Source organism: Talpa occidentalis, unplaced genomic scaffold (genome assembly GCF_014898055.3).
Source record: "Talpa occidentalis isolate TD23 unplaced genomic scaffold, MPIMG_talOcc4v2.1 talOcc4.12, whole genome shotgun sequence".
Classification (NCBI taxonomy): Eukaryota; Metazoa; Chordata; class Mammalia; order Eulipotyphla; family Talpidae; genus Talpa; species Talpa occidentalis.
Genome location: NW_023601212.1, coordinates 89,819,606 through 89,833,630, shown reverse-complemented (window position 1 = coordinate 89,833,630; position 14,025 = coordinate 89,819,606). Strand labels below are relative to the sequence as shown.

The 14,025-nt window shown below is 45.3% G+C and overlaps 1 protein-coding gene across 2 annotated transcripts in view; it reads right to left on the bottom strand.

Annotated features, from left to right (window-relative positions):
* Nucleotides 1-553: 553 nt before the first annotated feature.
* GGA2 (golgi associated, gamma adaptin ear containing, ARF binding protein 2) overlaps nucleotides 554-14,025 on the bottom strand; it is a 30,184-nt gene continuing 16,712 nt past the window's right edge. Inside the window, exons 9-17 of one of the 2 annotated variants that reach the window (XM_037507418.2) lie at nucleotides 13,748-13,829; nucleotides 10,981-11,106; nucleotides 9,866-9,988; nucleotides 9,537-9,565; nucleotides 9,041-9,174; nucleotides 6,614-6,768; nucleotides 4,024-4,193; nucleotides 2,999-3,109; nucleotides 554-2,482 (exon numbers count right to left, since the gene is read on the bottom strand). In XM_037507418.2, coding sequence (XP_037363315.1) covers nucleotides 2,372-2,482; nucleotides 2,999-3,109; nucleotides 4,024-4,193; nucleotides 6,614-6,768; nucleotides 9,041-9,174; nucleotides 9,537-9,565; nucleotides 9,866-9,988; nucleotides 10,981-11,106; nucleotides 13,748-13,829 — 1,041 coding nt within the window. In that variant the 3' untranslated portion in view covers nucleotides 554-2,371. The remainder of the gene's footprint in view (nucleotides 2,483-2,998; nucleotides 3,110-4,023; nucleotides 4,194-6,613; nucleotides 6,769-9,040; nucleotides 9,175-9,536; nucleotides 9,566-9,865; nucleotides 9,989-10,980; nucleotides 11,107-13,747; nucleotides 13,830-14,025) is intronic. The other variant, XM_037507419.2, reaches the window with a different exon arrangement.

Sequence of the window (14,025 nt, the reverse complement as noted above, 5' to 3'; positions counted from 1 at the left end):
AAGAGTTAAGGATTAAATACTGAAATGCCAAATCTCCACTAGATCTATTACCGATTTGTCACTACTCTATGAAGACAAGGACTTTCTGTCACTGCTATACCCGCAATACCTACAATTGTGCCTGGCTCTTGGTAGCTGGTGAACAACTACTTGAATGAATAGATAGGGGTTGGGTCTTAAGTGATCACTAAACTTAATAATTAGCATAACAAACTAAGGTCACATACACACCTGCCTATCCTGTCCAACTTGACTAAAGCAGACCACCACTGGGAGTCTGTCTCCCAGAATAAAGAATGTTTAGGCACACACGTGAGTTCATTTTTGAAGATGGGATAAAAGTCACCTGTCTTTTACATGCCAGTCTCATTCACACATTTGGATGAAAGGTCTTCACAGGTGGACATTGCCATCGCAATGAGTACCTCTTGACTTTGAACAGCTACAGAGCCTATAAAAGCTACATAGAACATTTGAATGTAAAACTTATTTTTGATTAAAATCTTAGGTGGGGGCCTCCCCTGGTGGCGCAGGCGGTTGAGTGCCGCACTGGGAAGTGTCCGTAGCCTCTGCAGCATGGGTTCATTCTCGGCCGCCAGCGAGGGTCCCACATGGTACAACAGACCTCTCCTGTCGTGCCCGCTGCTCCCCTCAGCAGTGTATTTCGTCATTCTGCCTGTTCTGTTCTCCACTCTGTCTCTGGTGAATCCTCTCACCCTCCCACACATCTGGCCTGTACCCCAGTTCTTGTATAAATAAATAAATCTTTAAAAAAAAATTAGGTGAGTTATGCCACAAGAAATCACCCCATAATTTGTTTCGTAAGTGTTCACATTTGCCTAAAAATTAGCATTCCTTGATGATCTTTTACAGCTCCACCCCCACCAATTTGTGTTAGAGGACATCCAACTACATGCAGAAGTGGAAAGATTAGACTGTAAAGTACCAGATCTTGTTACAACGAGCCTCAAACAGAGCCTTAGAGTTTCTGAGGTAGAATCCCGTCCAGTGAGGTGAGCTGCTCAGATTTTAATCCATTAGGCCACATCAGCAGACTCAGCTTCCTTCTCTCACCAATCAGGCCAAGCAGGACTTTAAAACATGCACAAAGCACCCAGTACTGAGTAGGAACTAAGTACTAGTTGATCATAAACCTGAATTCTTTTCTTCAAACCACAAAAGTAACAAATATCCACCTCTTTTCCATCTTCATTCAGATCCTCAGAGCTTCTCTTCACTGAAGCAGTTCTTAGGGTGCCACATCCCCCATGAAGTCTTCCTTACTTCAACAAATGAGTTCCCCTGAGGTCTACCAGCTCCAAATGCAATGGAGTATGCATCTCCCACTCATGCAAAACTCCACAAAGTGTATTTGCTACACGGGTGTTTATTCAATGACTTTCTGTTTTCGGTCACCACACAAATCATTGCTAAGCTCTCTTCATATCCATCAGCATCACAGTTCTCTATCTCAGATTGTGAAGTCAACAGGCAAGAGTGAACCTGTTAGCTATGATTTATCAATACAAAGACTGACATGGTGTCACAATCAAAAAGCTGAGCAAATGCTTGTGGAGAAAGATGAGGATGGAAATGAGGGTCCTGAGTAAGGGCCCAGACAGGCTGCCAAACCCATGGAACCTGAGGCCTGAGTAACCCCTGGGATCTGCTTTCCCTCTGCCCTGGTGGGCCCACCTGTGGGTGACTGATTCTAAGGCACAGTGGTGAAGACATGATTGGCCCACCCAGTGTGGTCCTTTGCTCTAGCGGCAGCAACTTGCCTGGAAAACAGTGCAACAGGCATTCCATTTAGATCTTACTGAACACATGCAAGCAGCAGACTAATGGAAATGGAGACAAGGTCTTTCTTGGAAGAGAGTGTCCCAAAATATACTCTCTGCCCCAAGACCAACCAGGTCCCTTTTAAGGTCCCTGAGAAAAGCATCCTGGGAGCAAACCAAGACTTTCAAAGGCTGACAAGGCACAGAGTGGATGAATGAGAAGATAACAATACATGGGTAGGGGAAAAAAACACTTTGGCTTATAAAACCTCTCACCTGAGGCAGGGACATCACTGTCCACCAACATGCAGAAACAGCTATGATTATAGCAGATGGTTATCAAAAATGTTTAGCATTTCCCACACTGCCCACATCCCAACCCTGCTCTATCCTCCCCCCTTACCCAACATACATACATATACACACACACATACTATCTGCAGAGTAAGTATGAGGTTGGCATCCAAAGCCTGAAGTCAGGATAAAACTTGGCACTCTGCATTGAATCGCCATTGATAAGTCCTGTCTAGACAGCAAAACATCTGCCTAAGCTTGAAAGGCAGAGTCTGCAGAGTCTGTCTTGTGAAGAGTTAGGCCGCACCCAAGACTGCCAGGTCTGGAAAGTCTTTCACTTCTCCTACTTCACTGAAAGGCTGTCCACCCTGATTGAATGTCAGCTTATACCGTAACCGGATGGGCTCCTGGAAGAAGACAAAGATGTTAAATTAGTGGGGAATAACAAACAGACCAGACCAGAATAAAAGTCTTAACCCACCCAATTGTCACCAAGGAAAAGTATGCGCATGTTAACTCCACCCACAGGAGGGCTTCAAACAGCTGTATCCAGGAACACCCTGGATGTTTTGAATCCAAAGCACAAGGGAGCCAGGGATACATCCTGGTGCCCTCCCACACTCAGGCAGTGCTGAGATGGATCAGGACTCAGAGCCAGCTAAGAAACACAGGCCTCACTCTTTCAGAGGCACATGGTATTAGGGAGAGTTCTCGTCACTACCTTGGTTCCCAGCTATGACAATATACAAATCTTGTTTCAATAAACCCCAAAGGAAAACAGACTCTAGCAAGGGACAATCCACCACCAGTCCCCACCAAACCAGAAACTTCAGAGCAAAATCTCAATATACTTCTCTCTACCTCTCAAGTGGCCCCACGGCCCCATGGCCCCTCTCTCCCCTATCCAAGATACCAGAACATACCTTGTGTGGATTGTCAAGGAGCAGCATCTGGGAGATCACAGCTGGAGGCATCAAAGGGTTGAATGCAGGGAGCTTGGAGCTGGACGCTGGCTGCAGTTTCACTCTCATCGACTATGGGGGGACAAAGTCAACATGTAACTCATTCCTAATATACTAGAAAGGAGCAAGAGCGCTTGACCTCCACCCCACCACTGACCCAAGGATCCAAACGCCTCTCCTTCCACACACAGAATGTATCTTAAGTTGTATGGCCCACGGGGCTGCCAAAAGGCAGCTTCAAGAGGATGGCACATCTTGGGTTGAATTCTGCCTCTTATTAGCTCTATGAATCCTGAGCAAAATCTTTAAGCTCCCTGCATCCTGGACTAATACTTTATAAAATAGAAGAGATAATAAATACGTGCCCCAGGTAATCTTCAAGAGGATACTTTACTTTTATCAGTCCTGGATCTTTCCCCTCAGGACATAACCTGTCCCTGTTTCTTGTGATTCTGAAGTGTGTAATGGGGCTGTAGGATCCTAATTCTCCTGAAAAGAGGTTATAATGATGAACTTGGTCAAAGCACCTCCTTTCCCTAAACACAAATTATGGGTCCAGAGCATGCCAAGAAGGTCAATTTGAGCTCTCTCTTGGGTCATCAATATGCATGCCTCATGCTAGCTGAGAGATTCTTTTAGAAAACAGAATTCAGGACCAGGTAACCCTAGGGCTGCTAGTACCCACTGCCTTGCTTATGGAGAAAGTCTATCAGAGATTAGACTCCAAAGAGGAAAGCAAAGTCAAGAGTGCAAAGAGATAGATCTAAGGTGTCATTTAAGAACCTACCTGGACCTGGCCACATCTGAAGTCAGATATCTATGAATCCTCAGATAAGCCAGTAAAATTTTCTTTTTATCTTAAATTACTTTTGAGTGACGATTCTGTCCCTTATACCTAATAGATAATGTTTCAGCAAAGAATCTGGTATGCAAAAGTCATAGTCTTTATTGAAAAATTCAAAGCAGTTGGCCAGCAGATGACTCACCTTTGGCACTGCCACTTGAAACATGATGTCCCAGACGGGCTGGGTGGCAGTGCTCATCATGGACAGCAGCAACACCTGCACCTCTGGGTGGCCAGGGGCGCCAGTTTGGGAAAAGTGGAGCAAAATTCTGAATCCATTCCGGTCATACACAATAATAGGCGGCAGACTGCCTGGCAGAGAAGGACCCAGCAGAAGAGTTAGCGCCACCAAACTCCCCGACAGCCCAGCCTGGTAGAGATGTGCCCTCATCAGCAGGCACTGCAGCGTGTCCCACCTGAACAGCGCCTGCTGCTCTTCTGAACCACCGTCACCCACACCCTCAGACTCCAAACTGAGCTCTCCCCACCATCCCACAAGTTTAAATTTTAACCATATTAACCATATCACCAGTTTAAAAAATACCATGCTTCTGATGAAGATGAAGATTAAAAGAACATATGGATGCTATAGAAAAGAGGGTATGATAGATAATAAAATAAAAACATCCTAACTGCCCAGAAAGAAGTACTGCTAACATATGGGCCTATTTCCTTCAGGTCTCTTTTGTGTGACTACATACACACCCATAGCCCTCCTATATTTAATTTTACCTAAGCGTAGAAACTAATCTCTCCAAAAATAGGTTTATGACATTTCAAAGGAAATCCCTAAGGACTTGTTTTATTTAGCTGGAAAGTGAAACTAAAGTTAATCTCAAAGGATAAAAAATTGGAAACGAGCCATTAAAAAAAAAAAGAGGGAGGTAGGACTAGTTGCATTAACAAAGACGCAGATACACATAAAATTGCATTCAAGCCATGTGATATAAAACAGAGTGCAGGACAGACCCAAAGATGAGAATCTAACATGTTGAGAACGTATATTTCAAAATCAGTAGATGACTCAATGAGTGGCAGAAGATTAGCTAATCATCTGGAAAAAAAAAAATCTTAATGAATGGGCCTCCCCTGGTGGCGCAGTGGTTGACCCCTGGGCTACAAAGCTGCCTGCAGCCTCTGCAGTGCAGGTTCGATCCCCAGCCACCGGCGAGGGTCCCACATGGCACGCAGACCTCTCCTGCCGCCCGCTGCTCCCCTCAGCAGTGTACTTCGGTCCTTCTGCCTATTCTGCTCCCCACTCTGGTGAATTCTCTCACCCTCCCGCGCTTCTGACTGTACCCAGTGCTTGTATAAATAAATAAATAAATCTTTTTAAAAAAATCTTAATGAAGATACACATGCACATTATAAAATTATAGTTTAACAACAAAACTGTCTAATATTTAAGAGACAAAATAACCACGAGATATAGTGATGAGGGTATGGGGGAGAAGGAAATCGTTCTGGAAAGAAACTTGGTAATGCAAATCAAGATTTTAAATTTGTCTACACCCAGCATTTCCATTTTAAAAAAAATATCCCACTGAAATAATCAGGAAAGTATTTTAAAATGGGTGCTCAAATATGGCACAGTGGAAACAAACAAGTGGAAGCAAATTATTCTTCAGCAGGGACTGAATAATGAATCAAGGGCCATCCAATTAGTGGCATAATATATAAATTCATTAAAAATCAAGGTTTTGAAGGACAATTAAAAGCATGAAGAAAAGCTAAGGGTTTATGATGTAATGGTGAATAAAATAGGATATAAAATTATTCATACACACACACACAGACTGTGGTGTCAGTTTACTAAAAAAATATGTACGTGTGCACATATGCACATGGGCAAGATGACAAGAAAATACGTGAAGACGTTATCAGAACTTCTACCTCTGGTGGCAATGGCACAGTGATTTTAATTTTCTGTTCTTTTCTAAAACTTCTATACGCAACATGTACTTTTTTTACTTTTAATATTTTTTACTTTACTTACAAAATGAACACAAGGAATGTCCACATACCCTTCTCATCCTGGTTCCACAGATGCTGACATCTTACATAGCCACAGCACAATTATCAAAACCAAGAAATTAACATTATTTTTATATCAAAAATTAATAAACCATTAATAAACCCTTCAAGGGTTCCCACCTGCTGGCCCGCTGTTTAAATTCCTCTGGCCAGTTCCAGGGTTCCCTGCAATCCAGCCTCACCTGTCACAGGAGGGCGCTGAACCCAGAGAAAGCCCCAGCCCTGGGTGCTAAGGATCTGGCTTGTTTCCTGCTCACATTCTGGTGGGCTGGCTGTGGGCAGCCAGCTACTTACCTGAGTCTTCAGTTTCCTGTCCCTTTTTTAGGGAGATAATATATCCACGTGCCTTTGATTAGGGTCCCTAAATGATTCTTCATTCTTCCTTTCCTTCTAATTCTACCTCTTCCTAGTAATGCCAGGCATCCCTGTACACATTCCCTTCTCAATTCCAGGTGAATGACCATCTATCCCTAAGTAGACTCCCGTTCCCTAGTTAGTCTACCTGCCAGTCTCCTTCATATGGTCAACCCCAGAGAGAGAAAACTTTAAGAGAAGCATTAGCTAAGAGACCAGTGAAGTCACCTCTTACCCTCTGCTCATTCGCCACCACCAATATAAAGCCTGCCCACCCACACCACTCCAGTGGATAAAGCTATGTATCTACTGAATGAAAAAGAGAACAAGAGAAAACTACTTACTGGGCTTAACAGATTCCAAAGGGACAAATACTTGAGCCAGAGGTGCATTCTGGGAAGATGAAGAAGCCAGTGGGCCGGCCTCCCAGGACCAACCCGGAGAGGACTTAGTGCCTGGTGGCACCTCCTTAGGGATAGTTTTCTGTGGGACATAATTCCTGCAAAGAAATTAAACATGCCAAGACTAGCAAAAATTGTAGACAGTTCCAGGAATCTGATATAAAATAAGTATATACATACAACTATATACTGTGTGTGTGTATACACATATATGAAACAAATGCCTTTAGACAAAATACAGTCAACCCAACACATCCTCAGTTTCCATCATCACAGTCACCCAAGTGGATGGAAAATAGATACCATGGAGTAAAATCTCTGATGGCTCTGTCTGTACTGAACAGGTACAGACTCGCTGTAGTCTTGTCATTACTCTCTACACAGTGCAGAGCGACAACCACTTTCATGGTGTTGAAGGTATATTAGGTATCGTAAGTGACCGAGAAATGATTTAAGTACAGTCGTCCCTCCACATCCACGAGACTGGTTACAGGACCCACCTGCATCCCCCTCAGGACACAAAAGCTGAGGACACTCAAGCCCCTCATGTGACGTGGCAAGAGTATCTGCACATGACCTCTGCACACCGCCTGTGTACTCTAAGTCATCTCCACATTACTTATAATACTTAATTCAATGCAAACAGTGTCATACTGCATTGTTTAGGGAGCACTGACAAGAAAGTCTACACATATTCAGTGCAGACGTAACCATCGGTGGCCTTACTACACAGTGTGTAATTTCCAATGCAGAGATGAGTGAATCCTCGATGGGCTATTCCTGAATACGAAGGGCGCACTGCATACAGGAGATGTGCGTGCCTTATCTGCAAATACAGTGGCATTTTACACAAGGGAGACTTGAGCATCCTGGGATTTTTGGTATCCACGGGGAAGGTCCCAGAACCAAGCCCCTGAGGATACTGACAGACACTGTTATGACCAATGCATCAGTTTCATTACCTATAAAATGGGAATAAACCTAGTATCTACCTCATGGAGTTGTTATAAGAAACCACAGAGAAAATACATGAAAAGCCCATAGTTGAATGTGTGCACGTGACAAGGACCCAATACCAGAGCTACTGTTATTATTATTATTGTGGTTACTAAGGTTGCAGTTCAGTCAGGGAAGCTCCCGTATGTGATGACAGGGGTCAGCAGGCAGGAAGCAAAGCAGGTAACACAAACCCCAAAGCCCACTTCTTTCATGCTTCTATAGGGTTTTGTCTATTTGGAATACAAGTTGAAAACTAAAGTCCAGACAGAGTGATCCACCTAACTGAGAATGTGTTCTGGTCTGCCAAGTGGTCAGAGCAGTAAAGTGGACAGACCCCTATGGCTGCATCCACAGCACATGCTACCCACACCATGGACGCGCATCTCTACCAGGGACTGTTTGGGGGTCAAACTGCTTCATCCTTTCCAAGAGCAAAGAAGCAGTATCGGTAAAAATGTGTTATAGTCACACACTAGAGCACCCTTCATGGAAAGGAATCTATACGATAAAAACACTGTTGGGCCTCCCCTAGTGGCGCAGGCGGTTGAGCGCAGCACTGTGAAGCTGTCCGCAGCCTCTGCAGCATGAGTTTGATCCGGCCGGCAGGCGAGGGTCCCACATGGTGCAGCAGACCTCTCCTGTCACGCCTGCTGCTCCCCTTAGCAGTGTATTTGAGTCAATCTCCCTGTTCTGTTCCCACTCTGTCTCTGGTGAATCCTCTCACCCTCCCGCACATCTGGCCTGTACCCTGGTTCTTGTATGCATGAATAAATAAATCTTTAAAAAAAACAAAAAAACACTCTTTTAAGTGTTTCCAAATGGAAACCATGTAAATATCCACAAGAGGGAAATGGAAAAAAAAAAAAGAGGGAAATGATCACTCATGTATATGAATTATCATGCAGCTATTAAAAAGAATGAAGCAAATTTATATAAACAGATGTGGAACTATAAGATAAGTAATGTGAAAAAAGCCACAGGGAAGTATAGATTGTAAATTTTGGTCCCATTCGTGTAAAAATAAGCCTCAATAACCCATCACTATGTGTACAGAAAAATAAACAAACGAAGGAACATGTTTTAGTGAGTGACACTTGAGGCCAAATTTCTATTTTATCTATTTCTCTAATGATCAGATTACACTGTAACCAGAGAGGAAAAAAAACACATAAAGACTCAAACCATCATCGCAGCTGCTCCCTACATAAACCCATTTTCAGAGGTCCTGTCAAGTTGTGTGTTTTCCTGTGACTTAGAATGGGGAGCCCAGATGACATTTTCAGCAGAAAGCAGTAGTACCCCTGGTCCTTGGGCAGCAGCAATGACTATGTCAGGAGCCACCCATCTATGCCACTTGCCCACAAGACTCACAGTGGGGCTGGAGACGGTTGTGGAGAGAGGAGATCCAGTAAGTTTGTCTCCGCAGAAGAGCTCTCACCACCACCACCTTGCAGGGGGCTGGCAGTAGGATTCTGCTTTTCCTTACAGCAATTCTGCCCTGCAACCTGTCAAACCAGGAAAGGATAAAATGAGGCCAGGGTACAAAAGGCCATGGGCCAGGTGACACTGCGCATGGCTCTCCTGACTCACCCAAGTTACTGGGACCCAGGCTCCATATGTCCTGGACAGGAGGGGAGGAAAGTGAAAAAGATGGATACTCGGGCTGAAGAGGGCAGCATCTAAGGAGAATTAAAGATACTCTCTCTGGGGTTCAAGCCAGAGGGTGTAGGAGAGGAAGGCGCCTTGAACCTCGGAGACCATAAGTGCCCCTAGCCATGTGGCAGCACCTCTCTCCCCACCAGGCAGGGCTGCCCTCATGAAGACAGGGTGAGAAGCCCCCTACTCCTCTCTGGCCCCTAGAGCCTACCTTGTTGGAAACTGGAGCATCGCTGATTCCTGGAAGGAAGGAACAAAGTGACATGAACACCAGTAACCCTGCCTGATATAAGCTAGACTTTCGTACCAAGACCTCCCCGCTCCTGAATGTTTAGAGTTGAGATAAATCAAAATGAATTACCCAAAGTAATACAACTCATTCACCACAAATCTGAGACTAAGTGCAAAGAGGACCCTCTAAACTGCCCCTTATACCCAACTCCCTCTCAGGCAGGTACACCTCCCAGCAGAACTGGCTGGCTGCTCTCCCTGGGACTCAGGACCATTGCCTGTCTGCTCCCCCTAAACACCCACCCTCACCTAAGGCTGCCAGGTCCTGATGAAGTAAAGAAGGTGCCACAGTCCTGGTCTGCTCAGATCCACTGTCCATCTCCAAGTCAATCAGTGGGCAGTTCTTCATGCTGCCTGTTGGATTCTGAAAGACTAGAAAGCAGAGTTAGGTTAAAAAATCTGAATGAAGGCCTCCCTGGTGGTGCAGGCAGTTGAGCGCAGCGCTGTGGAGCTGTCCACAGCCTCTGCAGTGCAGGTTTGACCCCCACCGGCCTCGGAGCAAGCCACATGGCACGGCAGACCTCTCCTGTCTCGCCCGCTGCTCCCCTCAGTTGTGTACTTCGTCAGTCTGCCTGTTCTGTTCCCTGCTCTGTCTCTGGTGAATCCTCTCACCCTCCCGCCTCTGGCCTGGTTCTTGTATAAATAAAAAATAAATCTTAAAAAAAAAATGTCCGAATGAGAGTAAAGCCTCTACTTAATCTTCCCACAGGTCTCCTCCCAAAAGACATCATGTCATGCCACTCTCAACACAACCCAGAGAACCTTCCACCTCAGCTCAGTGTCTTGGAAGTACCTGGAGTCTGAGGCAGCCAGGTGAGTTTTTCCCCACTCCGGCAACCTGAGTCTCCTCCAATGTCCAGTCCACCTGGACAGCAGCAGAGCTGACCTCTCCAGCTCAGATGTCTTTCGAGATTTCTAACCACAGACCCCCTCAGAATTCATTGGAAAGCTTGCTAAAAATGCAGATCCCTAGAAGGCTGGGCCAGGAGCCTAAGAATCTTCATTTTTGCCCACATTCCAGGAGATTCTGATGCAGCCTGCCTGGCACTAAGAGACAACGAACAACAGCATGTCTTAGACCCCTCATTCTCAAAGGTAAGGACTCACAAGAGGCGGAATCCAGCCCGGTGTGATAAAGGCATCTGCTTCTGTTTACAGCCAGAGCTGGGTCCAACTGGCAGTCAGCTCATGACCACACAGAAGGCAGAGGCTGGCGCTACAGAACCAGTTCTCACAGAAAGTGAAAAGAAGGCACATTCTCTCACTTCTACACCATAGCCCAGAATATTCTGAGATTCCATTTCTTTTCTGAGACTTACAGGTTGCCCCAAAATAAATGACAGGGAGAGGCTCTTTGCACATACCTCTGGAGACAGGTACGTCTCCCACTGAACTGGCCACTGTGCTCCCAAAGATGACACGGCCCTCCATCACCTGTTTGTACAGCAGGACTCCCTGGGTGAGGAGGTCATTTGCCTGGAGAATCTCCGCTGAAAACAAGAGAAAAATCAGAGCACCCCGACTTAGCCACCAGCAATCCCGAGTCTTTCTGAAGCCATTCTACAAAGCAGCAGTAGGCTCTGCCAGGTTCAGTATATCAGGCCCTTCCCCAGACCTTGTCACTCAGCCCCTGAGCCCCAACACTCAGTTTGCTGGATGTAGGAGGAAGCAATTTTTTTTGCCTTCTGTGCCTCCACCCTCCACCAGGACAGCCGACACTTAAAATGTGAGTCCTTCATTTGAGTAACTAGAGCCTTATTTAATTCTAATTAATTTAAAGGAAAATACTAAGCTTTTTTGTCAAAATGGATGCAAATATTAGAGAAATTTTGGGCAATTACTTATTGGAAAGTTATTAAAAGTATAAGAACAAATTGGTTACAGGAATCTACTTTTTTTTACATGTAAATTTTATAAAATATAAATACAGATCAAGTATTCCCAATTAAAATTTGGCACCTAAGATACACACTGGATTTCAAAAACTTCATGACTATCTCATGGTTTACTGCAAAAAACTCTCTCCTAGGAGAGAAAGATCAACCAGGCAAGGGTCAATTTACAACACTGCAAGCCAAAGTGGCGAAGATTACTTCTCAAAAGCAGCCGTTTATGTTTATGTTTATGTTCTGTCAGTTTCTTAACTGTGGATGAAGGTTGCATACTGGTAATAAGGGTTGAATTCACCAGGTAAAGTGTTTAACCTGGACTTTCAAGTTGCTTAAAAATTTTAATTTGATTACCTTTGACTTCATTTTCTGAGAAAATATGGGTTTAGATAATAATTACATCACAAGCAGACACCATACCATGGGTCTCTTGGACATCACCTATGAAGTATTCAATTGAACTTGAATCTGATCAAGCTCCTTACTCTAAATGGCAATTTATAAGAAATATCAGGAACAGAGAAAACTATTAAGTACCACAAGGGATACCATCAAAAAATTAAGACCGGACCTCCCCTGGTGGCGCAGGCGGTTGAGCACAGCCCTATGAAGCTGTCTGCAGCCTCTGCAGTGCCGGTTCGATCCTGGCCAGCCGGCAAGGGTCCCACATGGCACGCAGACCTCTCCTGCTGCACCCACTGCTCTCCTCAGCAGTGTACTTCAACAGTCTGCCTGTTCTGCTCCCCGCTCTGTCTCTGGTGAATCCTCTCACCCTCCCGCGCATCTGGCCTGTACCCCAGTTCTTGTATAAATAAATAAATCTTAAAAAAAAAAAAAAAAAGACACAGCACTATCATGCTATCACTAGCCATTGCAGCACAAGTTTGATCTCCGGCCAAGGAGCTAACCCACATGGCACCTCTCCTATCTCGCCCGCTGCTCCCCTCAGCAGTGTATTTCACTCAGTCCCCCTGTTCTGCTCCCCACTCTGTCTCTGGTGAATTCTCTCAGCCCCCATACCTCTGGCCTACAACCCAGTTCTTGTATACATAAATAAATAAATCTTAAAAAAAAATTAAGACCAGGGCCTCCCCGGTGGCGCAGCGGTTGAGCGCTGGGTTGCGAAGCTGCCCGCGGCCTCTGAGGCGCCGGTTCGATCCCCGGCTGCTCCCCGGCCACTGGAGGAGGGTCCCACATGGCGCGCAGACCTCTCCTGCCGCCGCTGCTCCCCTCAGCAGTGTACTTCGCTCCTTCTGCCTGCTCTGCTCCCCGCTCTGGCTCTGGTGAATTCTCTCACCCTCCCGCGCTTCTGACTGTACCCAGTGCATGTAAAAACAAAAAAACAAAACAAAACAAAAAAAAAAAAAACAAATAAAATAAAAACATGCCTCTATAAAAAAAAATTAAGACCAAAAACAAGTATACAAAAAACATGTTTCTCATTCAAGAAAATAAAAAAGCTAGAGGAAGGGTAGGGGGGCCTAGTCATTAAAAGAGACTTAAGAAATATCAACCAATTACTAAGTATGGCTTTTCTTTTTGAGCCCAAGAAGGAACTGTGAAAAATTAACTGAAAGAGATGGTTAGAGAGAGAAATGACCTCGGGAATCTGAACACTGACTATTTCATCCCTTGAGAAATGTTAGAATTTGCTTCAGAGCAGAATGCAGGGCTTGGGGGAGTGGGCAGAGAGCTCCACAGGTGAAGAAGATCAAAACGGCCATGAGCTGATAACAACTAACAATAAAGGAAGAACACATGGGATTCATCCTACTTTGACCCTTTGTTCTGAGATCTTTCCGTAATAAAAAGTTTCAGATATTTTAACACTTGTGCACAGGTATTAAAATTCCCCACTGCCCCTTCCACTCCACTCAGCCTGCCTCATTCAGGTCACCTCACCCCCAAAGGTGTGTAGTGGTGAGTAAGATATACCACTCAAAGCTGTTTCTTACACCTCTGTGGGATGTTCTGCTCTCCTCAAGCCTTCATGATCCTCCTCCTTTCTCTCTCTCCCTCACATCCAATCTACTTGGTAAATTTCACCCCTTTCTATGTTCTCAGACCTGCTGCTGATTTCTTAAGCCTGGATTCCTCCAGAAGTCACTCTAACTCAACCCAGCCGTGCCCTTCCAAGCCCAATCACCATAATCCCTCAAGTCTCTCTGACTTGCTTCTGGCTCTGCAGCAGCGCGTGGGCAGCGTGGTGCCTACGGTGCACACCGGAGAATGAGACTGTTACCGAGGGCATCGTCGTCATCGGTGGTGTCACTTGCCAGCCGGAACAAGGTGGGCCGCAGCTTCTCACACCGCTCATACACCGCCTAGGGAAAGAGCTCAGTTTCACCACACACCTCACAGGCGCCGCCAACAGGGGCACAGCGGGGCCTGGGGTTCCCAGGGTGTTCCCCCGGTCTGTCTCAAACCCATCTGAAGTAACATGGCAGTTTCAGAAAGAGGTTGGGCTACAAATGTACACGTTTTATGGGTAAAAAAATGTTTCACCAGTCGACAGAGACA